The sequence below is a fragment of the Halichoerus grypus genome, chromosome 6, assembly GCF_964656455.1.
Source record: "Halichoerus grypus chromosome 6, mHalGry1.hap1.1, whole genome shotgun sequence".
Classification (NCBI taxonomy): Eukaryota; Metazoa; Chordata; class Mammalia; order Carnivora; family Phocidae; genus Halichoerus; species Halichoerus grypus.
The window spans coordinates 25,981,400-26,004,870 of NC_135717.1; the positions used below are offsets into that span (position 1 = coordinate 25,981,400).

Consider the following 23,471-nt stretch of genomic DNA (forward strand, 5'->3'; position numbering starts at 1 on the left):
ACTCATATACACTCTGTAGCTGGTCACATGCTGCAATGATAGAGCTGGATACTTGTGACAGAGGTCGTACGGTCCACAAGGCATCAAATATTTAGTCTGGCTCGCCACAGAAAAGGTATGCTGACCCCTGCTCCTTATAACAGGAAGAGCGAAGCCTCCTGGCAAGGTCTCTCTGAGGCTGCACAGCTCACAGGTAAGGCGCCTGCTATTTGATATTTGTTATCTAAATAGTTGCCATTATGTTTACTCTCTTGCCCAATGCTCATTAAACTCCCTGGCATGGACATGTTTATCCCCATTTTAGAGATAAGGAAGTGGAGCTCCGAGAAGTTACGTGACTTAGCTAGGGTCACACAGCTAAAAAAAAAAAAAAAAAAAAAACACAAAAACAGAAACAAAAAACTGACAATGGCACTAAAAGGAACCAGAGCTCCTTGGAGAGATAGCTGATGCTGATTAAGATAACATAATAAAATTAAATTAAAAAAAAAAAAGAACTATGCCAGGGAGCCTGCAACATCTTATAAGAGCAAGCAAGGAAGGCATCAAAGACTGCAGAGAACATGTCACAAGGACTCAGGAGCCAATCTGAAAAGGCATCCACTGGACAAAGAAGGGACAAATGAGCATCAGTAAGAATGATGTAATTCAAGTATATTTAAATCCATGTGCTCCTAAAGATACCAACAACTACTACTCACTGGTCACCTTTGGGGATGCTGAGGAATCAAGCCTCATTCTAAAACTAGTAAAGGAAAGGAAACAAACCAGCAGCATCCCTGCCTTTTCTGTGCAAGCTGTACCTCAGGGTAACCAAACACCCAACGTGAGAAGTTTCTCTTTCTACAAGTATCCCAGCTAATGAACAGAGAAGAGTTGATTGTAATTCCAGGTATTACCATTTTGCAGCCCCTGAGAAACAGTGAGATGCAACGAGCTTTGGTGGCTGCCCATGTTATAGAGAGACAGCCTGATACTGTGAGCTTCCCAGGAGAAGCGCCCAACCACCACCCACAGTGCCAGAAACTCTAATCTGAAGCTGATGAAGTCTCTAGAACTAACTGCTGATTGGCAGGATATATTGACAGCAGAAGAACACCATCATCAGATGCAACTAGTTGGTCCAGACTGGGAAACTCTACAGGACAAAGGTCCCAATTTCTTCAACAAATAAATTACAGATGGGGGGGGGGAAGGGAAGGGAACATGGGGGGGAAAGAGAGAGAATTTACAGTTTAAAAGAACCTTAAGAAGTCTACCACAATGTACAGGCTTTATTTTAATCCCAACTGAACAATAAACTCTAAAAAAAATTGCAAGACAACTGGGGACATCTGATCATTGATTTTTAATATTAAAAGTATTATTATTATTATTATTTCTTTTTGGTTAAGATAAGCTATCGGGATTTGGTTTCAGAAAAGGGAATCTTATATTTTACATATACATGCTGAGAATTGGCAGGTGAAGACACACTGTTTGTGATTTGCTTCAGAATAACCCAGGGGTGGAGAGAAGGAGTAAAGATCTAAATGAAACAAGATCTGTCATGAGTTGATCATTTCTGGGTAATGAGTTCAAGGAATATCATGTTTGAGGTTTCCAAAATAAAGCATAAAACCAAAATTGGACCAAAGAAACAAAATCAACAGAGCAGCACTTACATAATGCTTAAAACAAGGCCAAAACCAATTTACCGAGTGAGAGGCCAGGATGGTGGCTGCCTTCAACTTCCAACAGTCGGGGAGTGTGACTGGGAGCACAGTTCAGGGGGCTTGGAGGAGTTATTCCCTGCTTCTTGATCTGGACCATGATCACACGGGTGTACTTCCTCAAGATTCATTAGGCAGCAAACTTACAATACATGCATTTTTCTGCATATATGCTATACCTCGGTTTTTAAAAGCTGATGAAAATTTGCATTCTGGCAACAGGATTTAAATCCAGTTCTGCCTGCTTCTAAAATCTCTGTTACCTGGCAAGCCCAGTTATTTCCCAAACTGAGATTCCAGTATGGGCACAGGGAAAGAAGTGCCTTCGCTTAGAAAAAAAATTACACACAAGTCAAATATGTGGAAATGCTACTGACTGGACCCCCAGGGAGAGTCACAATGCGCTTTAGCAAGTAAGCATCTAAGGTTTCCTATGGTGAAACAAACTGCTTCCCTTGGTATAACGGAGCATTTCCCCAATTTACAGTGAGTATGGAATACTTTCGTTACAATGCACATATTCAGGGGCGTTTGGGTGGCTCAGTCATTAAGCGTCTGCCTTCGGCTCAGGTCGTGATCCCGGGGTCCTGGGATTGAGCCCCTGCATCGGGCTCCCTGCTCCGCAAGAAGCCTGCTTCTCCCTCTCCCACTCCCCCTGCTTGTGTTCCCTCTCTGGCTGTCTCTCTGTCAAATAAATAAAAATAAAATCTTTAAAAAAAAAAAAAATGCACATACTCATGCTCTACCGCAGTGTAACATAAAGGATGTGATTTTTATAAATTAAGGACAATTACCATTGTAAAATGCCTAAATGCCTCAGCTAGCCTTGTTCATTATTATAAACATGAATAAAAACATAACTCTTCCAGAAACAATACGCAGGCCACACATACCGTGAAATGCTTGCAAGTGTACTCCACCCACACTTCAGCACAGTTAATGTAGTCCTGCAGAGAAAAGGCACAAATGTCTCGACGATAAGAACACCATGACGGACCTTATGGTAAAAGCTCATCACGTACAAACCCCTTCAAGGGCTCTGACAATTAAAAGAGATAAATGATAGGAATTTCAAGACTGGTTGGTTCATCTACAGAAAAGTCTAGCCCATGGATATATTTTACCCTAAGAAGCGAGCTATAGAAATACAGAAGTTGCGTGAAACTAACTAACATTCCAGAATTGCCACTTGGGCCAAGACAGAATCTGGGAAGAACTGAAAGGCAGTGGAGATATTTTTAAGATTTTATTTATTTATTTATTTGACAGAGAGAGAGAGACAGTGAGAGAAGGAACACAGCAGAGGGAGTGGGAGAGGGAGAAGCAGGCTTCCCGCAGAGCAGGGAGCCCGATGCGGGGCTCGATCCCAGGACCCTGGGATCACGACCCGAGCCGAAGGCAGACGCCCAACGACTGAGCCACCCAGGCGCCCCAAAGGCAGTGGAGATAAAAGTCACAAGTCCGGGCCACACCTCAGCAGAGACACTGATGGTGGATCTGGTTGAAGACCAGAATTAGGGGCGCCTGGGTGGCTCAGTCGTTAAGCGTCTGCCTTCAGCTCAGGTCATGATTCCAGGGTCCTGGGATCGAGCCCCACATCAGGCTCCCTGCTCCGCGGGAAGTCTGCTTCTCCCTCTCCCACTCCCCCTGCTTGTGTTCCCTCTCTTGCTGTCTCTCTCTCTGTCAAATAAATAAATAAAATCTTTAAAAAAAAAAATGAAGGGGCGCCTGGGTGGCTCAGTCGTTAAGCATCTGCCTTCGGCTCAGGTCATGATCCCAGCGTCCAGGGATCGAGCCCTGCATCGGGCTCCCTGCTCCGCAGGAAGCCTGCTTCTCCCTCTCCTTCTCCCTCTGCTTGTGTTCCTTCTCTGTCTCTCTGTCAAATAAATAAAAATTTTTTTAAAAATCTTTAAAAAAAAATAAAAAGAAAAAAAGAAAAAAGAAAAAGAAAAATGAAGACCAGAATTAAATGTGATTTTTGCACGTTCTGAGAAAAAAAAAAAAAAAAGGCTTCCTACCTTTAAAAAAAAAAAAAAACATTTTTCTGATAGAGGGGTGATGTGTATGTTGTAAAAAGGCTAAGAAAGCACTGAAGATTTCAGGTAAGAAATTACGTGTTAGATTCGAGTAGGGGGGAGGGCCCACAGAGAGCCCGTGGGATGGTCATGGAAATGGCAGTGAACAGCTGGGTACGGCTGCCTGCCCCAGAAGACACTCAAGGTGGGGAAAACAAGCGCTCGAGCTCGAGCGTGTCTCTTCTGTTCCTACACTTTAAGAAAGAAGAAATGCTGAAGGAAGAAAATAGTTATTTCAGTCACATAAGAAAAGCCAGGAACATCTGAAGGTCGGACTGGAAAGCGAAGGCCGAAGGCCCTGTGAAGTTCAAGACTAAAGAAAACCATCAGGGCGCCTGGGTGGCTCAGTCGGTTAAGCGACTGCCTTCAGCTCAGGTCATGATCCTGGAGTGCCAGGATCGAGTCCCGCATCGGGCTCCCTGCTCGGCGGGGAGTCTGCTTCTCCCTCTGACCCTCCTCCCTCTCATGCTGTCTCTCATTCTCTCTCTCTCAAATAAATACATAAAATCTTTAAAAAAAAATAAAATAAAATAAAGAAAACCATCAATGTGGCCTTTTGATGCAAGGTTGCTTGGAAGCACTCACACAAAGGCATCAGAGGCCTGGCGACTTTGGACTTTACACATGCTAAAGAAGCTGTTTGGTTAGCCGATCAGAGTTAAGTTAAACAGTTTAGTTTATGAAGTTTAGTGAGGGTTTTGCTAAACTTAACCTAGGTATTTGATTTGGTAAACAAGTCTCTGGTATTTCTAAATTAGGCCATTATTCGCAATATACTATTGTAAATGAGGTGACTGGAAAGGGGTTTATAACTGAACTCACTCTAATATTTCCTTCTTGGTAAATGATCGTGTCAAATGTTATGTACCCTTATTGAGTTATTTGCTGGGTTTTGGACTCGATGTTTGCGTCCAAAATGCCTGTGTTGAAAATCCCAGCCCCTCAGTGTGCTGGCATTAGGAGGTGGCTTTGGGAGGTGATGGGGTCATGAGGGCAGAACCCTCATGAATGGGATTAGTGCTCTGATAAAAGGGACCCCAGAGAGCCCACTCTCCCTCTCTGCCAAGGGAGGAGGAAAAGCTGGCCATCTGCAAATCCAGAAGAGGGCCCTCACTGGAATCTGAACAGGCTGTCACCCTGATTTCAGACTTGCAAACCCCAGAACTGCAAGAAATAAATTTCTGTTGTCTGTAAGCCCCCCGGTCTGCGCTGTTCTGTTATAGCAGCGGAACTAAGACATGCTGCTAGCAGGAGAGGAATGGTGTGCGGTGCGGTGAAGTCTGCCCAGCCAGTCCTTCAGCCAAAGACAGCCAGTACCATTTACCTAGTGGCAGCCGCAAAACTTGCTGGCGTGCTGCCGACAAGGACGGTGAGATGGGCAACCCAAACCTCCAGCACTATGGTGCTACACGCCTTCAGCACCTAACACCGGCTGGTCCATCTCTCCTAGACTCCCCGACCTGAAGTGGCGGGAGAAAGAGGCCCCAGCTGTCTCTGTTCAGGGGACAACAGTTCAAGGGACAACAGTTGGAATTCCCTTCTAATTACAGGTTTGACTGCTGATCTTCCATTTAGGAATATCTTACTCAGTTGTTACTTTCAAATCCAAGTACTATAGATAGCTGCACTTTGGATGCTGTTTACAAAGTCAGAGGTCTTTTAAAGTTTCAAATATTTATAATTTTACACTTTTAGTAGATCCTGAAGCCTCAAGAATTAGACATAATTAGGATACAAAAATCCAACAAATATATCTTTAGAGCTATCAATTCTCCACTATAGGTTAGCAAAAACAATTAAAAGTAGTATTATTTCTAAAAAAAAAACAAAAAAACAGACATATAATTAGTCAAAAGATAATTTTTTTAAAGGAAAGAACATACTGAAGAACTTGGACAAAAGGCAGGCACAGTCGATCTAAGGTCTGAATGGTCACCCACCTGTGGATTCTTCAACTTAGTGATGACTTTCCAAGCTTCATTGAGAATTTGGAGTCGATCGCCCTCAGGAGGGTCAGCCAAGGCCAAGTTTAACCCCAATGAGCGAAAAAGGAGATGCTAAGAAAAAGAGCGAACCATTACAATACTGGGGATTTTAAATCAGAGCACCTTGAGGCTTAGAGGAAAAGGCTCTAACACTGAGCTCATCTCAGGGCTCATCCTCCAACGACCTTCCTGAAGTTTGACCTCAGGCCTACGTGCAAGTCTGACTGAGCTGCTCCAAACAAAGAGCCGGCTCCGTGTACCGCTCTGATTCGTGGGCCCTAACGTTCTGCTGGACAGAGCTTTTCATAAATAACGAGTGAAGATACATTTTTAAAGATGGGGGACTGAGCCTTCCCTAAGTACTTCACAGTGAGCTAATTCGATAGATTTAGGACTCGCTGGCAGCAATGACACGTGCCTAACAATCCCAATCACAAAATCATCTTCTATCGTGTTCTTCAGAGGCAGAGCCTTCGCCTGTTTTCCTGCTGGCCCGAGCTGCTCCCCGCCCCCCACAAGGACTGTCTCCCTCGACAGCTCTCAGGTAAATGGTGCCTATCTGCTCTCCCACAAGAGCCTACCTTGGGGAAACCCGACTCATCGCACTCTTTAATCATGCCAATGAAATCCATGGACCTCGTGGCGATGAACTCGGCCCGGAAAGCTGACATCACAGAATTCAACAGCAAGGCGCTGTAAGACACACGACCCACGTCAGCGGAGCTGCCCCTTAATGAAAGTCACTTTAATTTTAAGTACGTACGTTGCTGGGAAGGAGGAATTGAGAACTCTTTAATGGTAAAGTTGGAAAAAAATTTTAAAAGGCTGGCGTGAAAAGGCAACCTCTAGAGAACAACACGATGTTTTATACACATTTGGAACTCGATAAATGTTGAATTGACTGGATGAATGGGTAGCTGGCTGGCTGGCCGGCTTGATGGACAGCAAGCAATCAAATCCATTTAAACAGATGTAAACTGAGCCTTTGATAGGCTGGTGCACTAATAAAACTAAACATTAAGTCACAATATTGATCCAAGCTGCAAATATATAAAATACATATCTTCACCTCTTACAAAAAGCACTGTTCTAGGACCTAGGGGACACAGTGACTTAGGGACATCTACCACGGAAGGGAGAGCAGAGGAGAAACCTCATATGCTTAGAAGACAGGAAAATGGAGTTTATTTTGACCCTACCACTTACCACAGCCCCATGGGGAAAGGACTATTACTAAACCCATTTTACGGATGAGGAGACTGAGGCACAGAGAGGTCAAGGAGGTGACCCCAGTTCACAAAGCTAGGAAAGAGTGGAGCCAGGAATCGGAAGCCAGAAGACTGGACTCAACTTTCCTGCCCTCTGTTGTCATCCTGTCGCTCTGCTGGTCCTCTCGCCCACATGAGCATGCCAAGCTCAAAAAAAAAAAAAAAAACCAACCAGCTCCGCTTCCAAACCCATGTTTTATTAATTTTAAAATACTGGGGCACCTGGGTGGCTCAGTCTGTTGGGCATCCGACTCTTGACCTCGGCTCAGGTCTTGACCTCAGGGTTGTGAGTTCAAGCGCCACATTGATCTCCACGCCTACTTAAAAAAAATTTTTTTTAAATAATTAAAAAAATAAAATACTTACTTGTTTCCTAGTTTCTTGCATCTATCCATCATCTCAGTTAGCAGAGCCTAATTAAAAATAATTATAATGAAAATCATCAGGTTGGGGAATCTAAAACAACATTTCTCACAAAGCGATCTCCAAAGTAATACTCTCAAGTAAATGGAGCCACATGCCCATTTCTGTTAACTCTCAGTACCTGGCCAAGATGGGGAGTCAGGGGTGGGGATGGGGGGCGGAATTCACCTTTATGGCATTTAGTATAACAGAGAAGAGCTGAGGCCCTGGCATCAGGCATACTTGGGTTCAAATCCAGTCTCACCAACTACGAGACCTTGGGCTGGTCACCTGATTCCGTGAAGCCTGGGTTTCCTCACCCTTTGGCACAGGATGCAAGCGGTACCATCCCCCGTGCAGCGTTACTACAGCATGGTGAGGTACCTGCTGTGTTCCAGGCACCAATGAGAATGGCAGTTACCTTACTCCCCACCTCTCCCATGACACCCCCACGTTCCTCCTCATTTCACTGAGAATTTGCTAGTGCCCACCGTGCACGGTGAGATGCACTTCGCACGCGTGATCTCGCCTCTCACGACCATCCATGAGGCAGGCTCTCCCACTACGCAGGTGAGAAACTGAGCCATGAAACAGTGATGTGTTTGGACCAAGGTGACACAGCGAGCTACCGCGGGCCAGACGTGACCCAAGCCATCTGGCATCAAAGGCTATACTCTTCATCACATTTCCTCCGAACGAGTTTTGAAGCCTATGTTTTCCGCGAAAGGAAGTAAATATTTTACTCACTGGAATACTGTTAATGGCTTTAGAGCTATCTTAAGACAATTACGTATTTGTAAAAGAGCTCCTGTTTTGTTTTGTTTTTTACAAAAATCAATGGAAGAGGTATCCTTTAGGTCAGTGGTTTGGGGAAGGTTTTGAATGGCACAGACGAGGTCAACCCTGAGACTGAAGAGCCACTAACAGCAACCTGGACACTGAGAGCTCGCCGGGCACCAGGCTAAGCACTGTGCTTGCCTTTTCTTGTTGGCTCTTCACAGCAGTCTTCAGAGGCCCGCCTGTTATCCCCACGTCACAGAAGCAAAAGTCAAAGCTCAGAAACATTAAGCTGCTTCCCAGTAAGTGGTGGAAATGAGATTCGTAGGAATCTGGCCCCCCGTGGTCTTTAGTGCAATTGTACCCCTTCGGGCTGTGTCCTAGGTGGTGCCTGAATAATTAAGGTGAAAGCTGACTGTGGAGATACTGCCCATACCCCAGAACCCCGACTTCATTCAGATTTCTGTCTCTGCCCTACAAACATCAGAGTGGGGCCTGTTACGGACTGAATAAGGTCCCCTCCCAATTTGTATGATGAAGCCCTAATGCCCAATGTGACTGCGTTTGGAGATAGGGCTTTTAGAGACGTAATCAGTGAGAAGTGAGGTCCTAAGTGTGGGGCCCTAATCCAATGGGAATGAGGTCTTTGTAAGAAAAGGAAGAGAAGGGCGCCTGGGTGGCTCAGTCAGTTAAGCGTCTGCCTTCAGCTCAGGTCATGATCCTGGGGTCCTGGATCGAGCCCCACATCGGGCTCCCTGCTTCTTCTCCCTCTGCCTGTGCCCCTCACCCCCGCTCATACTCACTCTCTCTCCTGCTCTCGGGCTCTCTCTCTCAAATAAATAAATAAAATCTTAAAAAAAAAAAAAAAAAAAAGGAAGGAGAAGAGGAGGAGAGACCAGGAACACACATGCACAGAGAGAAGACCATGTGAGGACACAGTGAGAAGACAAGCCTCACCAGAAACCAACCCTGCCAACACCTTGATCTTGGACTTCTAGCCTCCAGAACCGTGAGAAAATAAATTTTTGTTGTTCGAGCCCTCCAGTTTATTATGGCAACCTGCTATGGTCTGAATGGCCCCCTAACTCCCAAGGTGATGATATTAAGAGGTGATTAGGTCATGAGGGTGGAGCTCTCGTGAGTGGGATTAATACCCTTATAAAAGGGGCCCAAGAAAGCTCCCTTGTGCCACATGAAGACATAGCAAAGACAGACATCTATGGACAGGAAGTAAGCCTTCACCAGACACCAGATCTGCTAGTATCTTGATCTTGTACTTCCCAGCTCCAGAACTGGGGGAAATCAATACCTGGTACTGATAAGCCACCCAGTTTGTAGCATTTTATTTTAACAGCCAGAATGGACTAAGACACAGCCTGAGCAAATTAACACAGGTCCAAACTGATCACAGTGACCCCATTCCCTTTGCTAGTGTGAGATTCAGACAATGGGCACATGACCCATTTCTAGCTGCTGGAATGGGAGTTCTGAGGAAAGGTTTCTTTGTTCTTAAACAGGAACCCAAGGAATTGTAGATTCTTCATCTTTCTGCCTCTGGATGCTGCCACATTTGGATGTGATGCCTGGAATGGCTACAGCCACTTTGCTACCTGAGGATGACACAGGAGAGATGGACAGAACCTGCCTAGACCATAGCCTGCACTTGCTGTGTGAGAAAAGACACTGAATTATTTTGGTAGGCCAATTAGGTGTTTGTTCCTTGTAGTCAGCATCCCAGCTGAAAATAAAATTGCCAATGTCACAAATGGTTTCCCTAATCCACTCATGGGGTATTTATACTTGAAAAGTCATTCCTGAAGACCAATATCAAAGTGGTTTCTGGAAAAGATTGAGAAAGAGGTATCCTGTAGGAGTATCACACCTACACTGCCCAACATGTACAAGTAATCACTCATTCTATGCCTACTTATGGAGCAACTTTAAGGCACTGGGGACAGGGCAGTGAGAAAATCAAACAGAAAACCATGCTCTTATGTGGCTTATTCTCTCTCTTACACACACACACACACACACACACACACACACACACACACACACACAAATAAATGAGAGCTCTTGGCCTACCACTTCTAAAAAAGTTGGTAAATGCCAACATATGGACAAAACATTCTGGCCATTAAGACAAATGCTTAGGGGCGCCTGGGTGGCTCAGTTGTTAAGCGTCTGCCTTCGGCTCAGGTCATGGTCCCAGGGTCCTGGGATCGAGCCCCGCATCGGGCTCCCTGCTCCGCGGGAAGCCTGCTTCTCCCTCTCCCACTCCCCCTGCTTGTGTTCCCTCTCTCGCTGTGTCTCTCTCTGTCAAATATATAAATAAAAAAAAAAAAAAATTAAAAAAAAAATGTATCCAAATATGTAACTTAAAAAAAAAAAAAAAGCTCTGCCATCATATAGGAATATAGGAAGTACCCATAAGTGTCCAGGGAGCCAAATGATATGGATCCCAGGCACATCTGTTAAAGATTAGAATTTTTTTTTTTTCTGAGAAGCAACAGGATCGATTATCTTTGGCAAGAACGAGATAAACAGTTCAAACCAGACTGAGACTGAAACAAGCCTGTTGACTGGGATGAACTAGGAAAATGTGCAGCTCAGCATATTAGCTTGTACACACACATCAGAACTTGAAGGTGCAGGAGAGTCGGACGGCCCCTACATTTCATTTATTTATATATTTGTTTTTCATAAAAACTATAAAAATAGGGTCACTTAGGTGGCTTAGTCGAGTAAGCATCCAACTCTTGGTTTTGGCTCAGGTCATGATCTCAGGGTCATGGGATGGAGCCCCATATCGGGGCTCCATGCTCAGCGCAGAGTCTGCTTGAGGTTCTCTCTCTTTCTCCATCGGCCCCTCCCTCCCCCCACCTTCTAATAAACCTTTAAAAAACATAAAAAATAAAATAAAAACTATAAAAATAAGAAATGCTTATTATGGAAAAAATTCTCAAACACTACCGCCGTGCGGTTAAGCAAAATGCAAATGCCTTCCCTCCCAACTCCTGCTTCCTAGTGATCACCAGTGTCAACATTTTAGTGTTCATCTTCTTAGGCCTTTGTTTATACCTTGTGAGTATATAGCTTTTATTATAAAAGTCCAGTTTGGGTTTTTTTGTCTTACAAAAATGAACAGTCATATACATATTGGGCCACAACTTGCCTTTTTTACTCAAGAATCTAGCATGGGCTTTGCTCTTCCCGTAACTACACACATGCATCTGCCTCATTCTTTTTAATGGCTGAGGAATCCCTACCATGCATATAACATTACTGTTCAGATTGCTCCTGATAGATTTTTAAAAATTTTTTATTTTGAATGAAATTAGACTCATAAAAGATTATAAAAATAATAGAAAAGGTCCTGGGTACCAGTCACCCAGCTCCCCCCAATGGTGACATCTTATTTAACTCGAGTGTGTTATCAAAGCCAGGAAAGTGATGTTGGTATAATACAATTAACTAGAATATTTCACCAGGTTTTCCATTCACACTTTATTACGGGGGAAGGGTATGTCTTTGTGACATTTCACTAACATACACGGATTTCTATAACCACCACCGTATTTAACTGGATCTTTAAGGTTATCTCCAGATGGGGGTTATTTACGTACTTCAAAAGTGTAGGAAAAGCTAAAGAAGTTGGGCTGACACCGCACTTCTGCTTTCTAAACTGAGATGGACTCATATGCGGCTCAGAGTGCTCCCAGATTTGTATTCCTGCTTTTACTGTATAACCTTCCAATCAGTGTTTACAAGTACTGCTTCATAAAAACAAACAAACAAAACAAAACAGAGAGAGAGAATTAAGTGATATGTGTATATTTTCCTCATTTTTCTAAATGAAGCAAACACGTAAAGGGTGGGCAAAATCATATGCCCCTTCCCTCCAGTCCAGACTTGATATGCTCAAGTCTCAAAGAAAATATTTCAATGTGAATAAAAAGAAATCCTATACTCCAGGCATTAAAAGGAGAAATTTTTAAATTTTTCATCATTTCTCTTTCACTGGGAACTTTTTTTCCTAATTCAAAAGAACGAAAATGATACACCTATACGCATCAGAGGGATTCAGCAATGGCTAAGGCTAGTCTTAGATTGGCATTACCAGCCTCACATTTTAGAATATTTATTTATTTATTTATTTTAAAGATTTTATTTATTTATTTAAGAGACAAAGATAGTGAGAGCACGAGCTGGGGGAAATGGACGAACAGACTCCCCACTGAGTAGGGAGCCTGATGCAGGGCTCCATCCCAGGACCCCCGGATCATGACCTGAGCCAAAGTCAGATGCTTAACTGACTGAGCCACCCAGGTGCCCCACATTTTAGAATATTTAAAGTGCAACTCATAGTTTGCCCACTAGGTAACAGTCCCATGAGTCGATTTGTTAGGGCCTTTAAGTCCCTCCTTAAGTGTAACCACTAACAAGAGTTATCTAGAAAGAAAGAGTTGAGGAGTTTAGAGAACACATCTGCTGGGTTCACAGTTACCGCCAACATGGCTATATGGCTTTGACTCTTTCCAGTTGTGTGACCTTAGCAAGTTGTGAGCCTCAGGTGCCTCATCTATAAAATGGGGATGACAATGATACCTAGCCTAGGGAAGCTGAGAATGAAGTAAGGTGGCCCAACTAAAGGAACTAAAACAGGGCTTGGCCCCCAGGGAGCCTCAGAAAGAGGTGATTGTGTGAAGCGCTCTAAAGCTTAGCATCTCTGACTCACCTCCCTCCTCCATTCCTCACACCCAACAAACCCGACGCTGATGTCACTTCCTGACGTGACTGAGGGTCAGAGAACTTCCTTAACAACAGGTATTCGTTTTAACATTAAGTGAGGGAAAAGCACCATAAAATTACACATACAAAAATCCTCATCTATAAAACAAAAGTACAGAGCGAAAGCCAGAGTGGACAGAGAAATATTAATACGGAAACCTATCAAAATGTTAATATAGCAGGATTTTAGGTGGCTGTTTTTTGCCTTTTCACTTTTCTATCTTTTCTAAATATGAATACATTTTTTTAATTTGTTTATTTTAAAGAGAGGGAGGGAGAGAGAGGGAAAGAGGGAGAGAGCGAGAGAGACTGAGCACGTGAGCAGGGGGAGGGGCAGAGGGAGAGGGAGAATCCCAAGCAGACTTCCCACTGAGCACAGAGCCCAATGGGGGCGATCCCAGGACCCCAAGATCATGACCTGAGCTGAAATCAAGAGTCGGATGCTCAACCCACTGAGCCACCCAGGCGCCCCTGAGTATGTATTTTTATTAATAAATGTTTTCTGATTAGGAAATTCTCTCCTATCCATTCTGTCTCATTTTTTTTCCCACAGCTACCAACTCTTCTCCTTTTTCTGATCTGTCTGCTTCTGCCAGTTTGATCTTCAAGTACCGCTTGTTTCAAATCGTTCTCCTGATCAAAAATCTCCAAGAGCTGCCTGATCTCCACCACGTTATGTTCAACAACCTCTGTAAGCTGTTCCACACCAGCCAGCCTAATTTCTCCCTCTCCTCCAGTAAGGCTGGTCTCCTTATTATGCCTCTTACTTGCCTCAGTCCCTTCCCTCGGCCCTACCTCCCCCCTCCCCCACCCCGACCCCCGCTTATTTCCGCACTTTCAAGTCAACCCAGACCCCATCTGCTTCAGTGAGTCCAAACATAAGGATGGCAGCCACCCCCTTTGCCTGGTGCCCCCATCCCTTGGCCACGCACAGATGGACAGTATCACAGTCACTCCATGACAGTCCTTCAAGGAAGCTTCTTTCATTAGCCCCATTTTACAGCTGGTAAAAGACATCAAGTAGCCCAAGGCAACACAGCCATAGTCTGAACCCAGGTCTGCCCAACTGCCCACCCCAGCCTCTACTAGTGCACCTGCCTCTTCACTCACCCAACATTTACAACCTGCACCTCTCGGGCTTCGTAAAGGACCACACGGGATTCCCTGTCAGACGAGACTCACCACTCGTGTCCAGGACCAGGCCTTTTTCCTTCTACACCTTCCATGCCACCCCCAACAAACGAAAAGCTGCTGAAATGCTGAGAAGCTTACCAAGGGATCTGTTTTCACCACCCAAAACCAGATCTTGTGAAATGGTTACCTTTTTCCTGTACAGGATGTGCCTGAAATTCAGGGCATAAATCCATTTTTTACTTATTATCATTTTATTTTAGTTGTATAAGGGGGAAAGAAAAAATCCTGTCTTCAAACAACAACAAAAGAGCCTTTCTGAATAATCACTCCCTGATTTTTTTTTTTCCTGGGGATTTGGGATTTCAATTTCAATCTGAAATTTCCTATGACAGATATTCGTAGCTGAAGGCTTTTCTCCTTTCCCCTCATCTTGCCTGCCTGTCCTGTATATTACCAGCGGCCGTAGCCAGACAGACAATCCCCTGCTTGGGAGGCACAGCCTTACTCCCCAGGTGACACATCCCAGCCACTCAAGAGAGTTTTTAGGCATCAGACACACCCATTTTCAACACCACCTTCTACCCGGACATGGATTCTTCTGCATTTTGAAAATGATTAACATTTTTTTAATGAGACACTGCAAGTTCCTTATTTAAGTGCCCCAAGAATCAGAGTTTATTATTATTCAGGTGACCTAATTTTTTTAATCACTTCTTCTGGCTCAGTAATGATTTCCTAGAGTTTTACTCCCCGGGAAAGCTCTATTCCCAGCTTCTGCCATCCTTTGAGATTACTGGTGCTTAAAATAAAAGGAAGAATGCCTTATGACAGGTACCTTTTGTTTTAATCCAATTTGGCCGTTTGTTAAGGAGAAAAAAACCTAAGTGTTCCCATTTTCAAACACGTCAATCCTGCTCCTATGTTTCAGTCACTCAGCTGAACAGGCCGGGAGGCTCTCTTTCTACACTCAGGCTCGTGCCCCTTCTCCCCGGGAGCCTGGGCCACCATATGGTTGCTGAGACTCCTGAAGACCTTCCAATCTTCCATTCATATTGACTTGATTTAAAATCAACTTAATGGTTAGGGCGCCTGGGTGGCTCAGTTGGTTAAGCGACTGCCTTCGGCTCAGGTCATGATCCTGGAGTCCCCGGGATCGAGTCCCGCATCGGGCTCCCTGCTCAGCGGGGAGTCTGCTTCTCCCTCTCCCGCTCCCCCCTCTTGTGCTCTCTCTCTCTCTCTCACTCTCTCTCTCAAATAAATAAATAAAATCTTTAAGAAAAAAAAATAAAAAAATAAAATCAACTTAATGGTTAAAAAAAAAAAAAAGTCACCTGAAATATAAGATGCTCCTATTTTTCCCCTCATACTTTAGGATTTGGGAAAACTAAAATGTAAGGAAAGCACCACATTCGGTTGGAAAGTTAGAAGCTACCGGTAGGCCAAGAAACCTAAGTGAAGATGATGCAAAATCTCACCTTCCAGTGATATTTTGACATACCTCCTCCTCAGTTCTCGCACGCAGATATAAAAATCTCGTTTGCAATCCCGACAACACAACAAACACCCCAGTACTATGTGTGGGGCACTCCACCAAGCAACGCAAACGGATCGTCCTACGCGACCCGTGCAAAAAAACCAAAAAACAAGAATTAAAGCTCCCATTTCACAGATGAAGAAAAAAGGCTCAGAGTGGTTAGGGACTTGGCTGGGCCTCTGTCCCGACAGCTGTAAGCAATGGATCTGGGAATCAAACCCAGGCATTCCGACTCCAGGGCCCACACTTGAACACGAGGCCACGCTACCACTGAGGACACACACAGCAAGGTGTGTAACCTCCTTTTGTGACTCACCAATTATTGTGAGCACCCTTAGGTCCGTATGCACATCGTGGTCCTCCATCATTGTAAGTGGGCCCCGTCACATTCCACTGAATCTATAAGGATTCCACGATCTACCCAATCCCCTTGTGATGGCTGCTTCTGATGCTGGGCCAGCCCCAACAATCCACACATCTGTATGTACGTGTGTGCGCGTGCATCTTTACGCACTTGTCCAATTATGTCTACGGGATATTCTTTTTTTTTTTTTAAGATTTTATTTATTTATTTGAGAGAGAGAGCACATGAGCAGAGGCAGAGGGAGAAGCAGGCCCCCCCCGCAGAGCAAGAAGCCCGACGTGGGGCTCAATCCCAAGACCCCGGGATCATGACCTGAGCCGAAGGCAGACGCTCCACCGACTGAGCCACCCAGGTGCCCCTCTACATGATATTCTTAAAAGTGGGAGTGCTTCTCCTGGGTATTTACCCCAAAGATACAAAAGTAGGGACCTGAAAGAGTACATGCACCCCGATGTTTATAGCAGCAATGTCCACAATAGCCAAACTGTGGAAAGAGCCAAGATGTCCATCAACAGATGAATGGATAAAGAAGATGTGGTATATATATACAATGGAATATTATGCAGCCATCAAAAGGAATGAGATCTTGCCATTTGCAACAACGTGGATGGAACTGGAGGGTATTATGCTGAGCGAAATAAGTCAAACAGAGAAAGACAGGTATCATATGACCTCACTGATATGAGGAATTCTTAATCTCAGGAAACAAACTGAGGGTTGCTGGAGTGGAGGGTGGGGTGGGAGGGATGGGGTGACTGGGTGATGGACACTGGGGAGGATATGTGTTCTGGTAAGCGCTGTGAATTGTGCAAGACTGTTGAATCTCAGATCTGTACCTCTGAAACAAATAATGCAATATATGTTAAGAAAGAAAAAAAGAAGAAGAAGAATGTAGCAGGAGGGGAAGAATGAAGGGGGGGAAATCGGAGGGGGAGAAGAACCATGAGAGACGATGGACTCTGAAAAACAAACTGAGGGTTCTAGAGGGGAGGGGTGTGGGAGGATGGGTTAGCCTGGTGATGGGTATTGAGGAGGGCACGTTCTGCATGGAGCACTGGGTGTTATGCACAAACAATGAATCATGGAACACTATATCTAAAACTAATGATGTAATGTATGGGGATTAACATAACAATAAAAAAAATTAAAAAAAAAAAGTGGGAGTGCTTAGTCAAAGTCATGTCCTTTTTTCTCTTTCTTTAGGGTGCAAATATGTTTACAGCCTCTGGGAAAAGGCAGGCGTACCTGAATTTTGCTCTGCACTATGCATCCTTGTTTTGTAGCAAGACCCCTTTCCTTCCTCCCCAAAGGATAAATTCTGAACCATCTGTTGAAGAAGCTTCATCTATCATGGTGGTTATTATGCCAACCGGAACTGATGTTCTACTTCTCAGGCTTGGGTAAGAAAAAAGTATTTCTGCTATGATTCCAACTGTAGTTTAATTCCTAACAATGCTTCAATTAGACCAAAAAAAAAAGAGGGTTTAGTCAGTTAAGTGTCTCCCTTCAGGTCAGGTCATGATCTCAGGGTCCTAGGATTGAGCCCTGCACTGGGGCTCCCTGCTTAGCCGGGAGTCTGCTTCTCCCTCTCCCTCCGCTTATTCTCTCTCTCTCTCAAATAAATAATAAAATCTTAAAAAAAAAACAGAACAGAAAAAAAATCTTATCAACGCAATCACACACCTGAGTTTCACTTTCCCTCTGTAAAATAGGGCAACTATTATCCGCTCTCCCGACTTCTTAGATTATCACAAACACGAGAGGGGGTCATGAAGGTTAGTGAAGAGGTGATGAAACCCACCAGCCCTGGAGCCACACTGCACAGTGTATGCCCAGTCACCACCACCTTCGAGCTCCGTGACCTGTCAGAGGTGTCTGTCTGCCCTGGCTGAGCCTCCCTCCAGCCCTGGTAACAAAACAATCTAGGAGAAGCACTGTGCACAGGACCAGCCACCACAGCGAGCCCTGTGGATTGGGTGGCTAGCATCAGTATGGTTGTCGCTGTTACAGAAAGACCCTATTGACGTGACCGGGCACATAGATGGAGAGGTCATTACAACCCAATATGGAAGAGCGCGGAGCCCCAGCATTTCTCCTCCGTGTGAACTTCACGCTGACGCCACGCTGCAGTTACCTCGGGGGCATGGTAGGAGATGCACTGGAAGATCCAGTCCATAGCAGGCGAGTACAAGGGCAGGTAGGATGGCAGCTCCACTCCCTGGACCACCAGCTGGTTCTGGACCGTATCCCCATGAATCTACAGGAGACCAAATAAACACTCAGAAAAGGAAGGGAATAATAATAAATGAAGAGCATGTAACTCGCAGACTGTGCATACTTGTAAGCATTTGGATGGCCCCGAGAGAAATAGCCTGGTTTCTCAGTTGTTTTTTTTTTTAAACTAGAAAAAACACACAGAAAGTTTCCCATGTCCCCAGGCTGAGCTGTTTTGGGAATGTGCGCTGTGCAAAGAAATAACCTGATAAAAATGGAGCCCGCAGATGTGAGGAAGAAAGGCTGATCAACCGGAGACATTTCCTGTTAACACATGCATATTAATTCTCTCTGCTTTTTCAGTACAATCAACACATTTTAATTGTCTGTAACAGACCCGAGTGTAATTTTCGAGGGTTTACACATTTAAAGGGCTTTAAGGCAATCTCAACTTGGAAATCCAACTGGGTTTTGTGAATTCACGATTGTGTAACTGTTATGTCAATGAGCTGTTCTGCCAGTGTTCTCTTACCTGTTTGAATGTGAGGAGGAAGTCAAAAAAGTTCTTATTCAGGCTTTCTTTGAGATGTGGAGCCACTTCCATTCCCACCTGGAGCCAAACAAAATAAACTACCTTAACTATGGAAAAACAGGTTGCAAAGAATATATACGGTAGGATGTCGTTGTTATAAATTAAAAACATACATGGAAATAAACGTAGGCACAGAGAAGTCCAGAAAGTTTTTATTCTTTTTCCTTATCTGTTTTCTTATTCAAGAAGCATAGATGCTTTTATAAGAAAAACCACAGAAGCTATTTTTAATGAAAAAAAAAAAAAGGCAACATTTGCAGTAATCATCTTTGCAATTTCCCAAAGGTAATGAACGTATTTCTGAACAGATGACCAAGAGAACAAATCAATATGGCACAAAGGAAGAATGTACTCGTAAGACTGTGTATGCTGGGGCGCCTGGGTGGCTCAGTCATTAAGCGTCTGCCTTCGGCTCAGGTCATGATCCCAGCATCCTGAGATCGAGCCCCGCATCGGGCTCCCTGCTCAGCAGGAAGCCTGCTTCTCCCTCTCCCACTCCCCCTGCTTGTGTTCCCTCCTTGCTGTCTCTCTCTCTCTGTCAAATATATAAAAAATAAAATCTTTAAAAAAAAAAGATTGTGTATACAGTATTCTCTTGCCCTCAAAAAAAAATGATAAACACACATGTGGCTGCACTTTTATTAAATGAAGCAAAAAAGACTCTGGTACAGAAGAGAGTCAGCTGGGACTTCACTGTTGCATTGTTAAAATATACAGATTCATTCTTCGCTGGGCAATCATGGAAGCAGACAAGTTTTTAATGTATTTTAAGCAATTTTATACAATACGAGCGTGAAGCGTAACAATGCTATAAACCACTTGCTCCCGCATTCATTGTTTAAAAAACAGACTGTAACATTGCCAGCCGAAAAAAATGTGCTAATCCTAGAGAAGGCAGCCAGAGCCCTGAGGCTGGATGGAAAAATGAAGGTATGAGCTATGGAGGGGAGTTCATGTGTTTCATGTGTTCAAAACAAAACAAAAGCATCATGTTCTTTAAACTGAGCCCCTCAGACCTCAATTCCAAGTTGCTGCTTTAGCACAAAAACAACGTTGTAGGAGAAGGTGCTTCTCTGGGACCTGATTTCTTCAAATGGGGACAGATTTCTGCCACTCACCTCCCCCTACTTGAGGTCATGAAGATTAACGATAATGATGTTTTTTTACACACTGTGAAGAATTCCTCTGAGAAGAATTATGCGAGATCCATTGGGGCGCTAAATTCCAAGGGCAGCTCCATGGCTGTTGAGGATGTTTTCAAGGACAAGCAGTAGATTAAAAAAAAAAAAACAAAACTAACAACAAATGTCAGAACACAGTTCTACTGTGTTCTATTGTCTTTCCTTCCACTTAATCATATCGTAGAAGAGACAATAATTATCTGTTAGGAGACAGCAAAGGAAGGCCCAGTGGACAAGCAATGGTGATGAGCTGAAGAGGCCGTGACTTAACAGAGGAGTTAATCATACTTTCCTTTAATAAACAGCTTTGAGCTCCCCCCACACCCTGCCCACTCACTGCTTTTCTGTGTTTTATTTCTTTCTTTCCATCAAGACAAATGAGCAGCTTGGAAATCCGCTTGGGTCTAAAAGATTTCTACCCAGAGTAGCAAGGGTAGTAGCTCATGATTTCCATCTGCTGTTTCCGCCTGCCTGGCATGCATTTCCTATTTCTGGTATCAGCAAGTTGGATTTGTATTTGGGGAAGCACACCTCCCTCTCAGACCATGAGGTCTGTGGAGGAGCCGGATCCACCCCACCCTGAGGTCCAGGAGTGGGCACACGACCCAGGCCTGTTCAGTGGGCATAGCGCATCCCATGGCCACAGTCTATATGGATGGGCAAGTAACCCAAAATGGCTCATTGAGAGCCCTAAGACTCTGGCTGGCACTTCTAAGGTTCTCCTTCCACTGGGATTCAGTTAGGAGGATGGGAGCCTGGGGCTGCTGAATAAGCCACAGAATGAAGTCAACACAGAGGAGAGCCGAGCTGAGTGACGAAGGAGAGCACAGTTCTTGACAACACTCTGAAGACCCTGGATCTAGCCATGCCTGCGCTACCCCTAGATTCTTTAGACACACAAGCCAATAACCCTCCTTTTTGCTTAAAATAGTATGAACTGAGTTTCTGCCGCTTGCAACTAAAAGAACGCACAGACTGTCTCTTATTCTTTCATGTCAAGAGACTTAGTAGCTACCCAACCCGGGCAATTGATGCAAAGCCTGGGTTGACAAAAATGATTTCCAGAGACAGACTGCATTTTATCACCAGTCTTCTTGGGATGGGTTCATTGTCACCAAAGTTTAAAGTTACCATGTGCCATTTTATACGCCAGAAACAGGATCTTTTCCCTAACCCGTGTGACTTACTTCCAACTTTACAACTGAACAGGTCTGCAAAGAATGCACATTTCCACCTTTTTGATTTCTCTTCAATAACCAGAATCAACCTCATTAATACACACAATGACTCTAAGTCTTTTATTACTCTATTATCCAACTGGGGAATCGAATAATGTGCTATGTCCGATGAGGGGAAAGGCTGTGGAACACAAATATGCAAATGACAATATCCTTGCATCTCCCCCACAGGACCCAACAGTGTTCTGCACACAGTAGGCCCTTAGCAAACACGGACCCAGGAGGAGTATTCATGCTTCAATATATTCCAAAGCTGAAGCTCTAGGAAACATACCTGATATTCCTGTATGAAAAAACCCACCCCAAGTTTCAAGCAGATGGCAGGGCCTAAACACTCTGGCCTCTGTTACCAACAGGGACTAGGTTGCCCTCAAGTGCAAAGGTTTTTCTTTCCTTCCTGGTATCAGGGAACAGACCTATAAAAAGTGTCCTTCAGGGGCACCTGGGTGGCTCAGATGGTTGGGTGTCTGCCTTCGGCTCAGGTCGTGATCCCGGGGTCCTGGGATCGAGCCCCACATTGAGCCCCATGTTGGGCTCCTGGCTCAGCAGGGAGTCTGCTTCTTCCTCTCCCTCTGCCTCTCCCACTGCTCGTGCTTCCTCTCTCTCTGTATCTGTGTGTCTCAAATGAATAAATAAAATCTTAAAAAAAAAAAAAGTGTCCTTCATAAGGATGTTTGCTATTCACTCTGAGGGCGCTGACTCTCTGATTTCTTTGTGACATTGACACCATAGGGCTTCTGTCACTTGCTAGATGTCACGTAAAGTCAATCAAAGGCTACCGGTTCTCGCCTTCTGATTTACAAATATGAATGATCACTGGCAAGGGCTGGGGGAGGCCCTGTAGCTTTGTCCTCAAGGAAGTCTGCAGTTCATCAGGACCCTACAAAACAGGGGCATTAAGCCCTCCTTTGAGGTGAAGAATGCTGACGGGACTAGCAAGGACGACTTCCAGGGCAAAGCCCCCATGGGAGCTGAAGAAGAATTAACCAGAAACTCTCCATGGGTTGCATTTTTCATAAATGAAAAAGTTTGAAATAGAAGCTTCATGGTGCTTTGAGAGAGAAAAAGGCTAAGTGATCTACAACCAGGGCCACCTCCCCAGTCTGAGCAGCTAGAGAGAGAGGCCGGGAGCCCTCCGTGGCTGGGCTGCACGGACCCCGACACTGTCATTGCAGCGGCACCTCGCCCTGCCCGACAGCCCCCACCAACTCGCACCCTGCACCAACTCTTGAATGCGGGGACAGAGAAACTAATAAAACAACCCGATCCAAGACAAAATGAAAGGCGATTTCGAGTCAATGAAAAGCAGCCTATCAGCCAAGAGGCCTTGGGAGCCTCCCTCCCAGCAAGAACTAGAGAAACAATTAATTCTGAAAACCAGTTCATTTGTATGAAGATGACCTTAGACGCCCCCTAATTAGAGTGATGGTAAGTGGGCCTACTTTAAAATTAATTTTTAGAAGAAATCCTACAGCTCTGCTTTCCGTAGAAGAGCCGTGTTCTAAAATTAGCAGCTAATGAAGTCCTTCTTGTAGTGACTTGTGAGGTGCCAGGCAGGAGAAGCCTACGTGAAGGAGACGGGCGTCTGTGAGCGCACGGGGACCCGACGCCACCTACCCGGCACAGATAGGCTCTGGCGTACACGGACACGAGCGGGTCTCCGATCCCGCGAATCATGCACGTCAGCCGGGGCAGACATTCTGAAATCCCCCTGTTAGGAACGAAAAGAGGGCGGCATTACACCCGATGTGAGCACTCTCTGTTCTTTTATTTTTAACATGAAGATAAAGCTACACTTCCTCAATGTAGGGGGGTGCAAAAAGAATCAAGGTTCAGAGACAAACCAAGGCCAAAGTTGGCATTTTTCTAAGGCAATGTAACAAAAGTCTTTCTCTCTGGACACAATTCACTCATTGAATGGCTTCTATCATCTTTACCATTTGCACGGTGCTGGGGTCTAACCTTTCCTTTTTTGCCCATTTGAGATCATATTTATTTTATTGGTTTAACGGTTTTTGTCCCCCAGTTATTTTCCATCTGCTGATCACTCCTTGATCTTCTCAATGTTCTTGCCATGTCTATATTCCTCTGGCACTGACTTACTGTCCTCTGCCCCACTCCTTCCTGGCACCCAACTCCTGGCACCTCAGGCTGGCATCAGCGATCTCCCATCAATGTGAACTGTGACTGATTTATTTCTCCTG

General features: G+C 44.6%; 1 protein-coding gene across 6 annotated transcripts in view; it reads right to left on the bottom strand.

Annotated features, from left to right (window-relative positions):
* The window catches only part of VPS35L (VPS35 endosomal protein sorting factor like), a 114,180-nt gene that overhangs the window by 50,301 nt on the left and 40,408 nt on the right, over positions 1–23,471 (bottom strand). For 5 of the 6 annotated variants that reach the window (XM_036076019.2, XM_036076017.2, XM_036076022.2 and 2 more), the window contains 7 exons: positions 22,885–22,978; positions 18,789–18,866; positions 18,177–18,299; positions 7,407–7,453; positions 6,354–6,465; positions 5,728–5,844; positions 2,606–2,659 (listed from right to left, as the gene is read on the bottom strand). In XM_036076019.2, coding sequence (XP_035931912.1) covers positions 2,606–2,659; positions 5,728–5,844; positions 6,354–6,465; positions 7,407–7,453; positions 18,177–18,299; positions 18,789–18,866; positions 22,885–22,978 — 625 coding nt within the window. The remainder of the gene's footprint in view (positions 1–2,605; positions 2,660–5,727; positions 5,845–6,353; positions 6,466–7,406; positions 7,454–18,176; positions 18,300–18,788; positions 18,867–22,884; positions 22,979–23,471) is intronic. The other variant, XM_036076018.2, reaches the window with a different exon arrangement.